General features: G+C 36.0%; 1 protein-coding gene across 3 annotated transcripts; it reads left to right on the forward strand.

Moving 5' to 3' along the window:
* The first annotated feature begins 572 nt into the window (after positions 1 to 572).
* Positions 573 to 15,235, forward strand: Atf6 (bZIP_ATF6 domain-containing protein ATf6). 3 transcript variants are annotated; one of them, XM_046617915.2, is made up of 8 exons: positions 573 to 813; positions 11,068 to 11,292; positions 11,612 to 11,766; positions 11,958 to 12,168; positions 12,321 to 12,820; positions 12,924 to 13,078; positions 13,301 to 13,908; positions 14,070 to 15,235. In XM_046617915.2, the coding sequence occupies exons 1-8, from the start codon at positions 735 to 737 to the stop codon at positions 14,555 to 14,557; spliced, it is 2,421 nt and encodes an 806-aa protein (XP_046473871.1). In that variant the 5' UTR covers positions 573 to 734; the 3' UTR covers positions 14,558 to 15,235. The 3 variants fall into 3 exon arrangements, with proteins under 3 accessions (XP_046473871.1, XP_046473872.1, XP_068990714.1); XM_046617916.2 differs by lacking the exon at positions 573 to 813 and adding an exon at positions 3,487 to 4,406; XM_069134613.1 differs by lacking the exon at positions 573 to 813 and adding an exon at positions 9,454 to 9,471.
* Positions 15,236 to 15,942: the final 707 nt, after the last annotated feature.

Here is a 15,942-nt window from a genome sequence, read left to right on the forward strand (position 1 = left end):
TCGCGAGTTTTTATTTTGAAACCGTTCGGAAAGTGAGACCGGGACACCTGCTCCGTTGCGTTTACTGAAGAATATAGTAAACGTATCCTATTTGGCGGAAAGTCGTTAACTCGAACCGTGATTCAAACTCGCGCCTGGCACCGCGGACAACGGAAATTATGTACCAGTAGCGGAACGCATTCTGCGCATTCACTGTGCGCAGCTGTGACGTGACTAGCGCATGTAATTCATTCAATACCACTAAATTTGTTAATAATAACGATCTATACACCTGTATTTTTTCATGCAATTTTAATAATTTTCAGATCAAGTTCGTACGTGTGCATGCACGCATATCAACGTAAACGTTCTAAACGAGTTGTTTCAAATAACTAGAACCTATTCAGGAATGTTTCAGTAAGCATGCTACGGTAAGCTCGGCATTACCTACTGTTTTCGTGATGGTAAGTTACTGACGTGCGCTTACCTGCCGAAAATTAGTTCCGCAGACTATTTCGTCCCAGAGGGCGTTAGTAGTTTACGGCAGCCCACCGATAGCAGCCAGATCTACGTTGCTATTTATTTTCGGTCGTAACGTCAACCGCAGTCGGCGTAGCCGAAAGCGGAGTGTCTAAGTTTACTGACATATATCGCGTGCCGTGAGGTGGTTCCGAATTTTTAGGCACAATTTCTCTAGTTAAACAGTACTCGGCGCGGTAATGTTAGTGAACATCTAACCACAGAAAAAAATTGACATGTTAATAAAGGAAGACCCGCAGTGGAACAATCTCATGGATCTGGATTTTCAGATGTTTCCAGAGCTCGGCAGCCTCGGTATGTAATACGAAAATTTGTATTTTCCACGTCGCAATTAAGCAGCCATTGAATCAAAATACGTTTATTCCAATTGTAGGTTTTTATTTGCGTAGAAAGTACACACCCCGTAATTGTAGGGAAGTAAATAAGTGTTAGTCTTGATAAATAAAAACACGTCCATGGGGAGGCGTGACTCGGCGGTACAGTCCGCGATGAAATTCGGTTCATTGTCAACTCGTAGAGCACGTGTAGAGCCGTTTGATGTTTTTATTTGCTTTTTCGTTTGCACTCTTCATTTTCGCACCTTTTATTATTTTACCCTCTGTCACAAAACTCGTACTGCCACAATAAGCTGTTGAACAATTCTTATTCATACACTTCACCGGTTTCTCTTGCTTTTATCACAATAAATAATCGCAACCATATGTCTTTCCGTTCGCGCCGGCCGTTATCACAATTCAGATATTCGTCAACGACATTGGATAAAAATAATGGTTTCGTTTTCTTTCGACAGATGTTTAAAAATTATTTTCCAAAAAACTCGAGTTATTCATCCGATGTACACCTTTGCTTTCTGTTTGTTATTTTCCTTTTGTCCATAACTCACCCGCCACGTGCTATCAACTATCATCATCTTTACCAGCGGCATCTGTTCAAATGCCTCGTCACGCAATGTATTCATCAATACTCTAGACATATACACTATATACGAACGAAAAAAAAACAGTAGATCAGTTACGAAATGCGAAACCCTTTATCTCGTTATGTAATTGGAAAATCTGTTATCCTCCAATCGTCATGCATTCGTGGAAAACTGTTCAGCAAGTCGAAACGACGCGCATCAATTACTTTTGTATTTATTAATATTTGTGTAAAAGAAGGCTTTTACGGTTATTTATAATTGTAACGTATTTATCCTGGACGCGTGTATGGCAAGGTCGCTGTTCCTCCTCGAAGTATGTCTATTTTCATGCTTGTACACAATTCTACTTGTGGAAAGAAAAACTGTATATATCTGAATTTCTTTGTCTCGTGCGCGCGAGCTGCATTTATTAGCCGCATAACCCCGTGAATGGTGAAACGTTAAATTTTTGTAGCGCTCGTGGTTAGTTTGACTACTTTATTGCAGTACACACCACAGGAAACCAGCTGGACCTCGTTATCTCAATTATACGTTTAGTCGTGTGCGCAGCGCATCGTGCAAGCACTTGTACTAGCCATATTCTAGCAAGCAATTCGGACACTTTAAAAGTCCGTATACATATATGCTCGATGAACTAATGGGTGGCTCAAAACGAGTGCGTGATATTGCGTGCATTGCAGCTGAGAAAACGCTGCTGTTTTTAAAATCAATAGGGCGGAATGCGCAAAGTCTAAATATTTATTGATGATTGAAAAGTCCTTGATACCATACATATTTTTCTGCTTTTCTTGCGAGTATTTCATTCTCAGTCGCAATCTTCTTTTCAAGTGCTCGCCAATTCTGAGCTAAAACGCTATCACGATTCTTGAATGTTTAAATCACCCCGGAGAACAACTTGTGTAGCAATACCGTGTTATCCTGCATTCTTATGGTATTTCGTAAAAGCATCATACACCATGATGATGATTCCACGTGCACCGAATTTGTGCCGACGTCTCGAAGCCAATGTGACCTCCCCCCCCCCCCCCCCCTCTCTCTCTCTCTCTCTTTTTATCAAAACCCTGAACAAGCCTTTATCGCGGAGGTTGGTTACCAATGGCACGTATTTGTAAGACCGGTTTATCGTCTCATATGTGTTCCCTCCTATTTTTACAGCTTATGCTTGGATTTTACGCACTGTACTTTCTCGCAAATTTATGCACTAGCTGCGATCATTATACGTAATATTTTTAAACCATCTTTACGTAATAGATACTCGATACAACTTTGTGTGATGTTTATTAGCGCTTCACCTAAATTTTGACCTGACCTATATATATTTTCCGTGTTTAAAGATTACAATCCCCTCCCATCGCGGTGTCAATAATTAAAAAAATTATTATTATAGCTCGGACGCTTAATTACTGTATGAAATCTGTAAAGTGGATACGTATACAAACGATACTCATAGGTGCATGTTTAGCCATACACCACCTATGTATAATCGCACAAAGTGCGTTTCAGGTCCAAGGCCTGACACCTCGTAATCCAAAATAACGATATAGTTTACTGCCAATGTACTGTACAGTCCACGATCACATGTGTTCGCATTAACGAAGTCACGGACATATGTAGTTCACAATATACAATTGTCTGTATAGCACAATCTCACAAATCGAAGAATAATTCACTGTTGCAGGGAAAAAAAATTTACAAGCCAAGGTATTGTCGTATGTAATTTGCCCGACGATGGAAAGGAGGTGGGTAAAAATGTGGTTTGATAATTCAGCACAGCCGGAAGTCAAACCACCATATGTACAAAGCTTCGCAGTTGGCACTTGAAGTATTTGGCATTGCTTTTGAATTTGAAACGGTGACTTTGTACGAAGTTTCGCTCGACTTTTATCTATAATTGCTGAACGAAACGGTAAAACGACGACTAGCGCGCTCATATTCTACCTTATCTAGGGATCGTGAGCATATTCGAAGCTTCGAGGTTGAAGAACTATTGGCCGCAATAAGTTAATCTGGAATTGCACGTATATCACATACATATGTATTGCGTTGACTACCCGATGTGCTGACTTAACGGAGTCGCGATTTCAGGCTGCAGTCCCTGAAGTTTACAACAGCTTGCGTGTAGGCATATCTTCCATATCGCACCTCTTTTACGGTACATCCCCACTTCTTGTCTCCCGGCAATGTCGACGGCACTTGCCGGCTTCTAGCAGTAGAATCGAGTATATTGAAATTCATTCCCTTCCGAAGAGTGACACGTTACGTTCTAAAAATTACGTCCAAAAATTTTTATAACGATATAAACAATTTTTCCGCGTCACGCCAGGCGTGTTTCAAAAGTGTATAAATATTACATGTGAAATGAAACCGTTTGTAAACTAGGCGAATAATATTTTACCTACCGTTTACGTACAATATTGTAACAATGTGCATGCTTACTGAACAGTCTGTGCAGTGATATACGGTGCTTTGAATGACAAAAAGTTCATACTTGAAATAAATTTGTTGCAATTGAAATGTTTGCGGAAGTGTAATAATAACCATGTGCAATAATTTTGTCGAAATAAACTTAATTTAAAAAAAAAAAAAAAAATTATTAACGATACCTTGAAGTGTGCATCGATACAGTACTACCATGTCTTATCGTCGGTCCCACAATATTTGAATCATTGCTTCAATGAAAGAGCTGTTACTTTCTGCGCACAATCACTCTGATTTTACGTTCGATTAATCATTATCACGATACTCTAAATAAAAATTGGCGAATAATGTTCGCGAGTTAATAGTGTGATAACGTATATGAAACGTACCTGCTTTGTACGTACCACTAATAATTTACATATCGTATCATAACTTTCACGTGGTAGTGAAGTTTACCTTTTCGAACTTGGCGGGGTTCGTATTATGAGGGGAATGACGGATCACTGCATTTTGGATATAATGGACTTCGACGACAATAACTGGTCGTTGGGTAATTAAATTTACATTATATACTCTTCCGCATATATAATATTATACATTTTTATGTTACTCCCGACTTTGCTGCAGCAAGCAATAAAATCCCACGAAGCGCACCAGCGCATTATTACATGCCATCTTTATGTAAAGATTATTTGCGGGAAACGTGCTCAATGCACAAGCATGTAACGTTCATCGCTGCACAATCCTTGGCTCACTTTCAGAGAGCCACCGCAGGTTAACAGTAAGCAAAAATGATTGATCAGCTAATATAAATTTAAAATTGATCCGAGGAATGATTATAGAATTCTGTAACAACACCGCGGCGTTTATAATAAGAGTTTTCGTTGCTTTGTTTCACGTTGTAAATAACTAATGGCGATACATATACCTACATCGATTTCAGCTGTAATTAACATAATTTGTTTAACCATCAGGTACCATTTAGATTATTTGTGTTTAGCCGTTTACGTAATATATATATATATTAGGGTGGGTCAAAAAAATCAAGTATTTTTTTATTTTGATTTCCTATAAATATTGACTTTGCGATTGGTTAAACGATCTATTGTTGATAAGATATGACCATTTTTAAATGATACTAATTTGAAAATGGAAAACTATGATGCGCATAATCTTCCCGTTAATATTAAGAGCTCATACTTGGTGAGTACTTTCTAGAGGTACCTAGGAACTAGTTTTCGTGTGTCGGATCAAAAAAAAAATATACTCGATTTTTTTGACCCACCCTAATATATATATTAGGGTATTTCAAAAGCAAAAGAAAATTCTCGTTTCTTCGAAAGAAGCTCAAAAGTTCCATTCAAGTATAAAAATACGCCTGTTAAAATTTGAGTTCTTAATGTTAACATCAGAGAGTTTGCGCATCGCACTTTTCTAATTCCCATAAGAACAACACGGGAAAAAAGATTTTTGCTCCTTCTGATTTTATTAGCTAACGATGCGTCGTGCAGAAAATTCACAGATATATTTTTGTCGAGAATGGAACCCTCTACAAAAAAGGTTTTTTATCATTTTATGATAAATCTAATCTTTAAGGCCCTTAAATAACTTTTGATCTTAAATAACTTTTTACGAGTGATTTTATCACAAAATAGTAACAAACCTTTCTTGAAGAACGTTCAATTTTCTCTACCACGCATCGTTAGCTAGATATAAAAATCAGAATGAGCACATATCATTTTTCCCATGTTTTTCGTCCGAAAAATAGAAAAGTGATTGCACCTTACGCAACCTCTTAATGTTGATATTAAGAGCTCAAATTTTATCAGGTGTATTTTTATACTTGAATCGAATTTTTGAAGCTGTTTTGAAGAAAAAAAACATTTTTTTTTTTTAAACAACCCTACGTATACATACATATACCGGGCAACAATCTCACAGATAAGACTCGTATTGCTGAAACGCCCTTTTGAGTCTGGTTTACCGATAAAACGGTACCAATATTTATCTCTAATTTCCGGGCGGAATTCGTCCCTGTAAGAATTCTTCGTTTATACCAATATGCGCAAACATAACTAATGTATGGACGATTATTTTGAGATAATAAAACAATCGGAGAATAACACGATATAAAGAAACCAATGCAGCGATACGGCTTAAAAATTAACATTTAAAGACGTAACACGGCATTGTAGTATCAATGCATATCAAATCAGGTTACACGTAAAAGAGCAGTCGTTAAAATTAGTCGGTTATAAATTTGAATTGAAATATTTTCTTTGATAGAATTTCACAGCTCGATCGTATAGCATCGGTTTTTTAAAATCGAGTTTTATTTAATGCGCATTCTCTTATTAATCCGTCCGACCAGCGAATTAGGGAAGAGTCACTGACGTTAAAAAGGTTGTTGATCGCTTCTCAGGAGCAGGCAGTGAGAGGGGCAAACCTATTGCTTATACATAGGCCCAACCGATGGTTCTCAAGTAAAAAAATTTTTTTTAAACTTTTGCTAGCAAAGGTTTTCGACAAATGACTAATGTGATATGCATAGCTCGTCTGCTAATCACTTTTTCCAAATAAACTGAAATGTATTTCGTATAATATACAATTCCGAAAAAGTATTTTATGCGCATTCCTTGTGCAAAGCACTTCGTATTTTTTACTATTATTCGCAAACGACGCGGATAAAGGTCTTCATACTTTACGAACATCTTCTCAAGAGTACCATTTACATAGTTTTTCATTGAGAAGCCTACATTTTTTGTCTCTGATTTTGACGATGAGCGATATTTCGCCGGTGTATAAAAAGTACAACTTCAACCGTTAATTACTCGAAATCTATGTAGACCATCCGTATGAGATTTTGCGTAGAGAGCTAATTAATCAATATTGTGTAAAAACTTGAGTCGCGTACCTAAATTCTAATTTTTCTCACCAACCTCTTGCAAGTTTTACTATGTAACAGTCCTCGATAGAATTGATACCGATCGCGTATCTATTTTCAACAGCGATGTTCACGATTGGGAAACTCTACGGTTAATACTGTTATCATAGAACACATGGCGTGGTACACGTGGATGATAATAGTGTTGTGAAATGAGAAAAATGTGCACGGTGTATTGCTCTGTAATACTTGAATGATTCTCCGTGAAATAAAAATACAACACGTTGATCGTTTTCAGGAATAATTAGGCTCTACGACAAATATTCCTCTTTATTTATATCTCTGTGTGGTGACTATTGGTAAAATTTTTCGTATTGATTGCACTTTCCATTTTACATTACGAAAAAGAATCGGCACGCTGACATACGATCCGTACTTTAAATTTTACGTCCTTTATAATACTTATCGCAAGTAACTTCGAACAATAGTATAGGATATGGTAGATGCCTGTATAGCATACACACAATTCCGGTTAACCTATTAGTGACTTTATCCGTGAGTTTCGTCGGGTCTGCGGATCAAGTATAACTAATTCGTTGATACATCACGACCTTTTTCACAGTTATATATCTGTATTCATGCTACTTTCCGAAAAGCAAACAATAGACGAACAATGTTTTATGCGCTTCCTGTGAAAGTCGCTTTTTCCGCTGTAAGTATGTACAAATATAATGTCACTGCCGCGATTTGTCTATACTCGCGATATTGCTGTACAGGCACAGTGATTCGTTATTCTGAAAGCCAACATCGTAGCCTATATTTAACTTATTGTTCATTGATTTTTTTCACTGCATCTATACCCCGCGAATATATGATAATTATAAAAATAGTCGGTGCGACTGATGTTCTTGCTTTTTTCTTTCAATCTTATTGTTAAATAAATGAAAAATACAATGCACCGCATCCCGATTTATTGTTCGTTGTAGTCTCTGTGACTATTTGTTGAAAAAAAAAATTTAATTTTAATCGTAAATCGGTAGAAATTATCAAATTGTTTATTTAATTTGTGTAAGTCGCCCGAATTTTCCTTCAAACGATCGTTCGGAACTTTCAACACGTGATTCTACTAGAAAATAAAACTTTTTCGGTAATAATGACGATGTATCTGAATGTCTGTACCTGTAATAAGTACAATATAGAAATGATTTACTGAAATTAAGTTGGCAATTGTACCGTTAGGATATCTCGTTCGAGGTAAAACAATAAAAAGCAACTTTCACCCATCAACGACGTCATTCTTCTAATTTTAAGTCAAATTATACGTATATCTACTTATACCCACATGTGATTATGTATTTATCTCTACAGTTTCCGAATGATCGAATATGCTTTACGTAGATTCGTGGAACATTGCAGGTATATAACCATCAAACACTTCGTCGTTAACTGTAAAGTAAAACTGAAGTATGTGTGTAACAAAAAGTGACACACATACAGCATGTATGTACAATCCGAAGTCACATACTCCTGAAATCTTCGACCTACGGTGTCTCAGCCAACCCGCCCAGTGCCTCGCCTACGATATTTTGCACCTGATGGAACTTCTATGGCTGCACGTTTATATTCATGATTGCGGTACAAACATACTTCGCAGATTTATCAAAATCGGTCGATCCGAATCTCCTTGTCAAATTATTCCATCTACTGTTATGCAATAACATATTACAAGGTTACAGATATTCGTGCTTTGCAGATATCAAAGGCGACAAGAATCTCTACACCGTCGTACAATTTCTTGCAATGCCAACTGGGATATAGGCGATATACATAGGTATATATATACACCTATATATATATATATAGGCGATACGGTATTGACGCGGAATAAAAATAGCGAGCGGCAGAATTTGACGATGCGATGAATAATGAATGAGATGGAGTTTCAGATAATTGTGCATCGTCGAAGAAATTTCAACCGCGGTTTTACGGATGCTCACGAACTTTCGCCGGTGTTATTATTTATATTGTCCTCTCAACATACAATTACATCATAACAATTTAAAAAATGAATGAATCCTCAAGATCGACTCTTGATAAAAAAAATTGATAGCAGTAATCAAGTTTGTAAATGGAGTATAAAAAATGTGATATATATTAAATGCATCAAAAGCAGCTAAAGACGAAGGAATCAACGTACATCGATAGTAACAATTTCCTTGCCAATCATCCGTAAGCAAAGTTTTCCTTTGCATTCTTCAATTCTGTTGTGTTTCTTTTTTTTCGTCTAATTTCGGAAAGAAAGTCGTTCCCTGATCCAGGCCTAGATTCGCCACTGCTGATCGCAACTCCGAATTCTAGAGAGTGGAACCGTAGTCCGGAGATACGTGTTATACCTATAGAGGTACAGCATGAGAAGAAATAGAGGATAAACTCGCTTGCCAGTCTGCAGGATGGTATGCCTAGAGTCTAGAGTATAGAGTCTGGTCACGAGGAGATTGTTGTTGAACTTCCATTTGGATCTCGTCATGCGTACGGTCGGCTGACTCAAGGAAGCAACCGAACAACCGGCTGACCAGCCGGCGTAGAGTTCATTGACTGCCGAGTTCGCCGGTTCACCTTACCTTACCTTAGCGGACAATTATCAACTCTTCCGAATAACTCGGAACGTGCCGGGATGGGGGGAGAAAAAGAAGAAACAACGACGGGAACTTTGCACGCTAATTTATCGAAGGTGCCATCTGTAAATTTTAATTTAATTGTCGCTTGATAATTTTATTTTCACGTATTATATGTATGCACATGTACATGTATCTTGCGTATTAGGTGTATAATCGACTCTTTTCATCGATCACGATGACGAATATTTTTATTGTCAATTATATATATATATGTATATAAATATGTGAATATTTTTTAACAGATGATGCTATATTTGGCACGTGATGAAAGTACATGTCAAAATTTCGTGCAAACAACAATTCTGTTGACTAATTTTTATCTTCTAACGGATGGGTGTGGGTTTTGGAAATTGGAAAGGTCAAATATTTCGAATGGCTGATACATCGAAATTTCAAACATGGGAAAATGAAATAACGAAATATTTCGAGCAATTCATCTTTTGTCATTTTATTTACGCATGTTATACAGATCGAAATATTGAAATTTCATGTTACATGAAATATTTTTTCACACTTGTAACCTTCAAATTCAAGATCCACGAATGTTTAAAAGATATAACTTTTTTATATTAGTCAACGCGATGTTAAAAGTTGAACAGAACATCGTGAGAAATACTGTTTTTAGTGTTCTTTATTAATTTTACGATTGAAAGCATTACATTGTACTGTCGTAGATTGATAGATAAATTCGAAATTATTCAACTGTTACTCACGTCGAGTATAAAATTTCCCGTTCGTTTCGTTCGGTTTTCGAGTGAAAGACATTTCTAAGGAATACTACGTTCCTACAAGTTTGCAAGTTTCCCTGAAGTTGACTCAGCAATTGCGCATGGCGTTATTTATGCCGAAACAAATATTCATGCATGCATAATAATTAACACTTTTTCTTCAACCGACGAAGAATTCTTCGGTAAATTGCAAACGTCCGATTTTAGCCACTCTGATGTTTCAACTCGTGACATTTGATGGGTTCAATTTGAATACCTCGCGATACCCACGTATTACATGACGCGCAACTGAATAGAGTTGAATTTCTCGTCTTTTTACCCTAAAAATACAAGCAAGCAGCCAACAAATCGTTCGCTTGTATCCCGCATTGTCTACCGTTAATTGGCTTAGTCGATTTTTTATTGCTTCATACACTCTTCGAGCTGGCTAGTTTTCCAAATCGTTACTTCGAAGCGAATACAAGCGGGCTTGTGTTAAAAGTCACATACCAATTATTACGAGGAGGAAGGATTAGACTTTTTCTACCGAGGATCATCCGATCCCGTATTCCGAAGTTTATAACTTGTATGCATCAAATTTAGCAGAGATTTTATCAGCTTCTCGTTTGACTGTATTATTCGGTATGTGATATATCGTATAGTCTCAGGCGAGCGGAGCATATCAATGAACGGCCTTGGCCTTGCATAATTTACATCATTATGTTATACTTGTCCGACTTGCAATGTCGTGTTGGGAATTATAAATTTTTGCATCACTCGAGCGATGTTATACTGGCTGTGTTGAAAATTCCTGTACAGCGTTTTGTAATTAAAAATTATGATAACTAAAAATTTTTTCGTTTACTTTCTTTTTCTCCCGATTTCATAATAAATTTGTGTGATAAATATCACGTTTTTTTATTTTTTTCTTCATTTTTACAGATGGGGAATGTCTAATGGCGCCAGACGATGATTTCCTGCAAGCACTGAGCTCGGAATTGGAGATACCTTCACTTTTAGGCGGTGAAGGATCTCCGAGTCATGATGAAACTCCCGATGAAATAATGAAGGACGCAGTGTTGCAGGATAACTTGCCTATTCTTGACGAACTCGGAGTTGACCCCATGCAATGGGGTCCAGATGCCTTTCCTAATCTTTCTGCTGCTGGTATGATAAGACTTCTCTCGAAAGCACTAACTATAAGCGGTCTCGTCTCAAGAGATAAAATTCTTATTTAAATACTCACGAATTAGTAGATATACATGTCTCCTGTTTACTTATATTGTTCGTTCTCTTTTCCTTGCAATCATCAATTGATTATTTTTTTTTTTTTTGTCATTCCATACACTAAGATTTGTTTTTACAAATTTTACATCCACGATCAGAGATGATTGTTATTATTATGTGACGCTATCATTGTTCACGTTCGATGATGTGTGGTACGCGATTGTGGTACAATAAATTTAATTTTTCATGATTCTCAAAGGTTTGGACATAAAGAATGAAGTCAAAGATGAAATTAAAACTGAGCCGGGAAGTCCACATTCTCAACTGCCGCCGTCGCCCAGTCCAAGCAATTCAGACTCGAGTGGGTCCGAATGGCAAAATGATAATTCTACTACTTCATCTACAGACTTTAAGGTACAAATATTTTTCAATTATAAATTAGTTACTATATTCTATATACTGTCCAATCGTGATGGCAAATAATGTGCAAACATTAAACCGTGCAGTCTTCACTTGTGTTTTATACCAAAGCCTAGTTGAAACTCGTTAAAATATAAGTAGATCTAGAATGTGTGAGTTGTATACTGATTTCCCATGTGTTTCAGTGTACTTTAGAAACGCCGCCAATATCACCACCACAAAACGATTCACCTCCAACATCTCCAAAGCCAGGTTTGAACCCCTCTCTTTTACAGCCAATTAAATTGGTTTCCATAAACAGTCCCAATCCTGCAAATTTCGTATTATCCAAAGGAAATTCTGCAAAGAGAGTTTGCATTCAGCCAAAGCTGAATACGACACTGAATGTCGGAGAAGGTGAGCAAGTACCAGTAAAACTGTCAATATCTCGAATGTAATGTAAACCTTTGGTCAAGTTTATCTTCAAATGTTTGTTGGATATTTTGCTGAATGTTTATTTAAAATAAAAATATTGGTTGTACAAATGTATTTAATCTTATGGGTTTTAGATGCGCCTAGGAAAACAATAGTTCTTAGTGCTCAAGATTTCGCTGCTCTTACGCAGAAGGTAAAGCAAAACAATACTGGCCAGCCATTAAAAATCCAATCTGTAGCACCACTGAAGCTACCGCCAAATGCACAGATAAAAATTCAGAATCCTAGAAATGTTCAATCCACACCACAAATAAAAACGGAATCAAATACAATTAAAATCACATCATCGAGTCAAGTTAAAATCCTAAATTCAATTCCAAATGTCCAAATTCAAAATACCGAGCCGCTTGTTTCCATGCCTAATGGTTGCACACAGATAATGATAAAAAATGAACCAGAGCTGATGAATTTGAGTGGCAAACAAGAATGTGAAATAAAAGCATTAAAAAGGCAACAAAGAATGATAAAAAATCGAGAATCTGCTTGTTTGTCACGGAAAAAGAAGAAAGAATATGTGACTTCATTGGAAAAACAAATTGCAGATTTGCAGGATGAAAATGCACAGTTGAAAATGGTAAGGTATATACTGTAGTCATTTTAGTAGGGCAATTAAATCATGGTGAAAATTAAATCTAGAAAATAAATAACAATCACGCATTATATTTTTATTCAAAAAGGAAAATATTGCATTGAGAGAAAGATTGTGTGCCACTGAGGAAATGACTGGAACAAGTAAAAAATTAGGAAGCCTAAATCTTGGAGCGAACAGAAAAAATACAGCAATCTTACTTGCCATGGTTTTTATGGTTTCTTTGAATGTTGGAAGCTTAGGGTAAGTTTTTTGATTACGATATATGAAGGACGTTAAAATTAATATTCTATCTAATTATTACTCTCAATATGATGAGTCACGTGTATTTTTGTTGACGGCAAATTTGGCAAACCTTATTCACACAAATATTATTTATGTTAAGTACTATTTGGCATGCTAATAACCTACAATATCATATTAGAATTATATTTATCATTCAACTTGTTTAAATCTAATTTTTAGGGGATTATTTTCACAAAACAAACGACTAGATTCAATGTCGAATCACTTACCCGTCTCCGTGCCTAATGTTAGACATGGCAGATCACTGCTTTGGACAGACATAGATAAGCAGGATAGTGGAGAACATAAGGAACAGTTTAATCAAACAACATCTATCCACCACCCAATGTGTCCTATGTATATTAATCAAACAGAATCTATCAGACTGGATAGTGAACTGAGACGTTGGATTGGAGGAGACCCGGATAAGGATAACTGGACCAAATCATCCGAAACAGATTTAGGAACTAATTCTTTGGGAGAATTACTTTTGTCAAAACCGTCACTTGTAAGACAACGGTTGAACAGCAAACCGAAATTACCCCCTCAGAAAAAGATGGAGCCAAAACCAAAGACCGACAATATTGCCACATCGAATAGCAATGCTGTTGAAGTGTTTTCACCGACTCTTACAGAACATGCTTCGTTGTTTGATGCTTTGAGAAGACGCGACGACACTTTTTATGTCGTCTGGTTTAGTGGTGAACATTTACTCTTACCTGCGTCAAGACAAAACAAAACAGCAAGGCCTAGAATGTCCCTTGTTCTACCTGCTGTACCTGTTAACGGTAATAGATGGTTTTTCCTACTGCATCTACCAATAAAATTTCATCAGACTAAAGCCTGTATCAATTTTAGATTTTATAAAGAGCCATCTACTGATTGATAGAATTTATTCATTTCTAGCTTTTAATCAGTCAAAATTCAAACAATTTTTTCATATTTTTAGGTACATTTTCCACTCCTGCTAATCACGTGACCATGATGCAAATAGATTGCGAGGTAATGAATACACAGTTGCTACACTTGAAGGAGTCTGTTATTCCCGAGCATCTGCGTCGCAACCAGCAATCTACAGATCATACCTCTAAAACTGATAATGATCATGTGCCGACAGCTGCAAATGTTACGAAAACTTATAAACCCTATTTTGTTAAAGAAAATATTACGGCGACCGATTTTAATGATAAAAATTATAAAAATCCTTACATGATGAAAGCTGAGGATGCTTATCATCCTAAAGAACCATCATACTTACTTCGAAGCAAGTTTATACCAAATTTTGGCCTAGAAAACTCAAAAGATAATTCTTATGATGTGAAATCTCAAGATGACGTAAAATCAGAAATTTTCACTCCTAGTATTGATAGTTCAAAGACGCCGTATTCTCAAACAGGCAGAAAATTGAGACGGAGACGAAATCTACTAAATCCTTGAATTATTTTTAAATTATAATGCATTGTAAATAGTTATTTTTTTTTTTTTTTTAACTCTTAGTGCATTGATCACCAAAGCACAATTGAATCCTGCGTGTAATAAGTTTGACAAATTTGTGTAACAATTAATATATAGAAAAGTTTTATGTGAGATGAAAAAATTGTTTAACAATTTTCTTCACTCAAGGTACAATTGTATGTACCTTTGTGAATTACTATTGCACTAGTTATTATCACGGTAACACTTGTTGTACAATTACTGGAAAACTACATCTATGTTTACTTAGCATTAAGTAAGAAATTGATACTATAGTACATGATATTTGATATTCAGTATTTCCTAATCAATGTGTCAGCATGTATAACTGATTGATAGGGTCATCAGTTCCGATCTGATGATCGACGAGATAAACTTATTAACTAAGTATACCGAATTTAATTTAGTACTTCGATTCGTCTTAAAAATGCATTTTCTATCACGAATTCATAGCAGTTACTTCAATTGCAAGGTAATCAAGTTTTTTACCCCACGTACAATATCCAGTAGATAATATTGTTGTTTTGGATTTAACATATTTGAGACTTAGTAAAGGTTAAAAGTTATCGAATTACTTAAGCCACATGAAAAATACATTTGTAAATAATGGAAAGTAATGAGAATAAACTACGCAAGAATGTATACATAGTCTAAGTGACACATCTACAATTATACATAATATGTATACTAATCAATTTCACAGAATGTAATATATTAAAGGGATTATTTCTCGTATCTATCGACATCTTTATAGTATCACTTTCACAGAAAATAAGATTTAAATTTTCACGGTAGAAGTCGATTTCAATGGTATATGTTACGTACATAGTTCAGTATCAGCTGTAATATTTCTAATGATTAAATTTGTGCTAAAGAAAAATCGCCGAAGTGCGGAAACAAATTTGGTAATATTATCACTTGCCTACTTACAGCAATTTGGATATATTATTTACTTACAAAGTCTTTTGGGTTGTTTATACTCATGCACTTTTCGTACGTAACCAACTACGCGTTCCATGCAATACGGAAATATCGACGTAGCATGTGATTATTATAAATGTGAAAATATGTTTCTCCAGTAGCCCAGCCGTAACAGATTGTTTTTCTCTTGGAATTTGAGAAACATTTCGTGAATACATTATCTGCAACGTGCACTTTAAATGTACACTTCTTTAACACTTGGTAGTCTATAAGAATGCCTGGTCTAACAGCATTACGTTTGAATTAAATATCTTTTTCGCATCACACGTGATGTATTAAATTAAATTTTCCTCGTACAAAATGATACAAAGAAAATGTCTACAGCGAGGAAAGTGCGTGTTCAATCCACAGCGTAACTTTTGTGATAT

Source organism: Neodiprion pinetum, chromosome 3 (assembly GCF_021155775.2).
Source record: "Neodiprion pinetum isolate iyNeoPine1 chromosome 3, iyNeoPine1.2, whole genome shotgun sequence".
Classification (NCBI taxonomy): Eukaryota; Metazoa; Arthropoda; class Insecta; order Hymenoptera; family Diprionidae; genus Neodiprion; species Neodiprion pinetum.

What these genes read in the sequence shown, in the direction of transcription:
- Atf6 (XM_046617915.2), top strand. Translation starts at nt 735, where the DNA reads ATGTTAATAAAGGAAGACCCGCAGTGGAACAATCTCATGGATCTGGAT. An exon ending in TCCAGAGCTCGGCAGCCTCG is followed by an intron (nt 814 to 11,067) that starts GTATGTAATACG and finishes TCATTTTTACAG; the next exon opens with ATGGGGAATGTCTAATGGCG. An exon ending in CTTCATCTACAGACTTTAAG is followed by an intron (nt 11,767 to 11,957) that starts GTACAAATATTT and finishes CATGTGTTTCAG; the next exon opens with TGTACTTTAGAAACGCCGCC.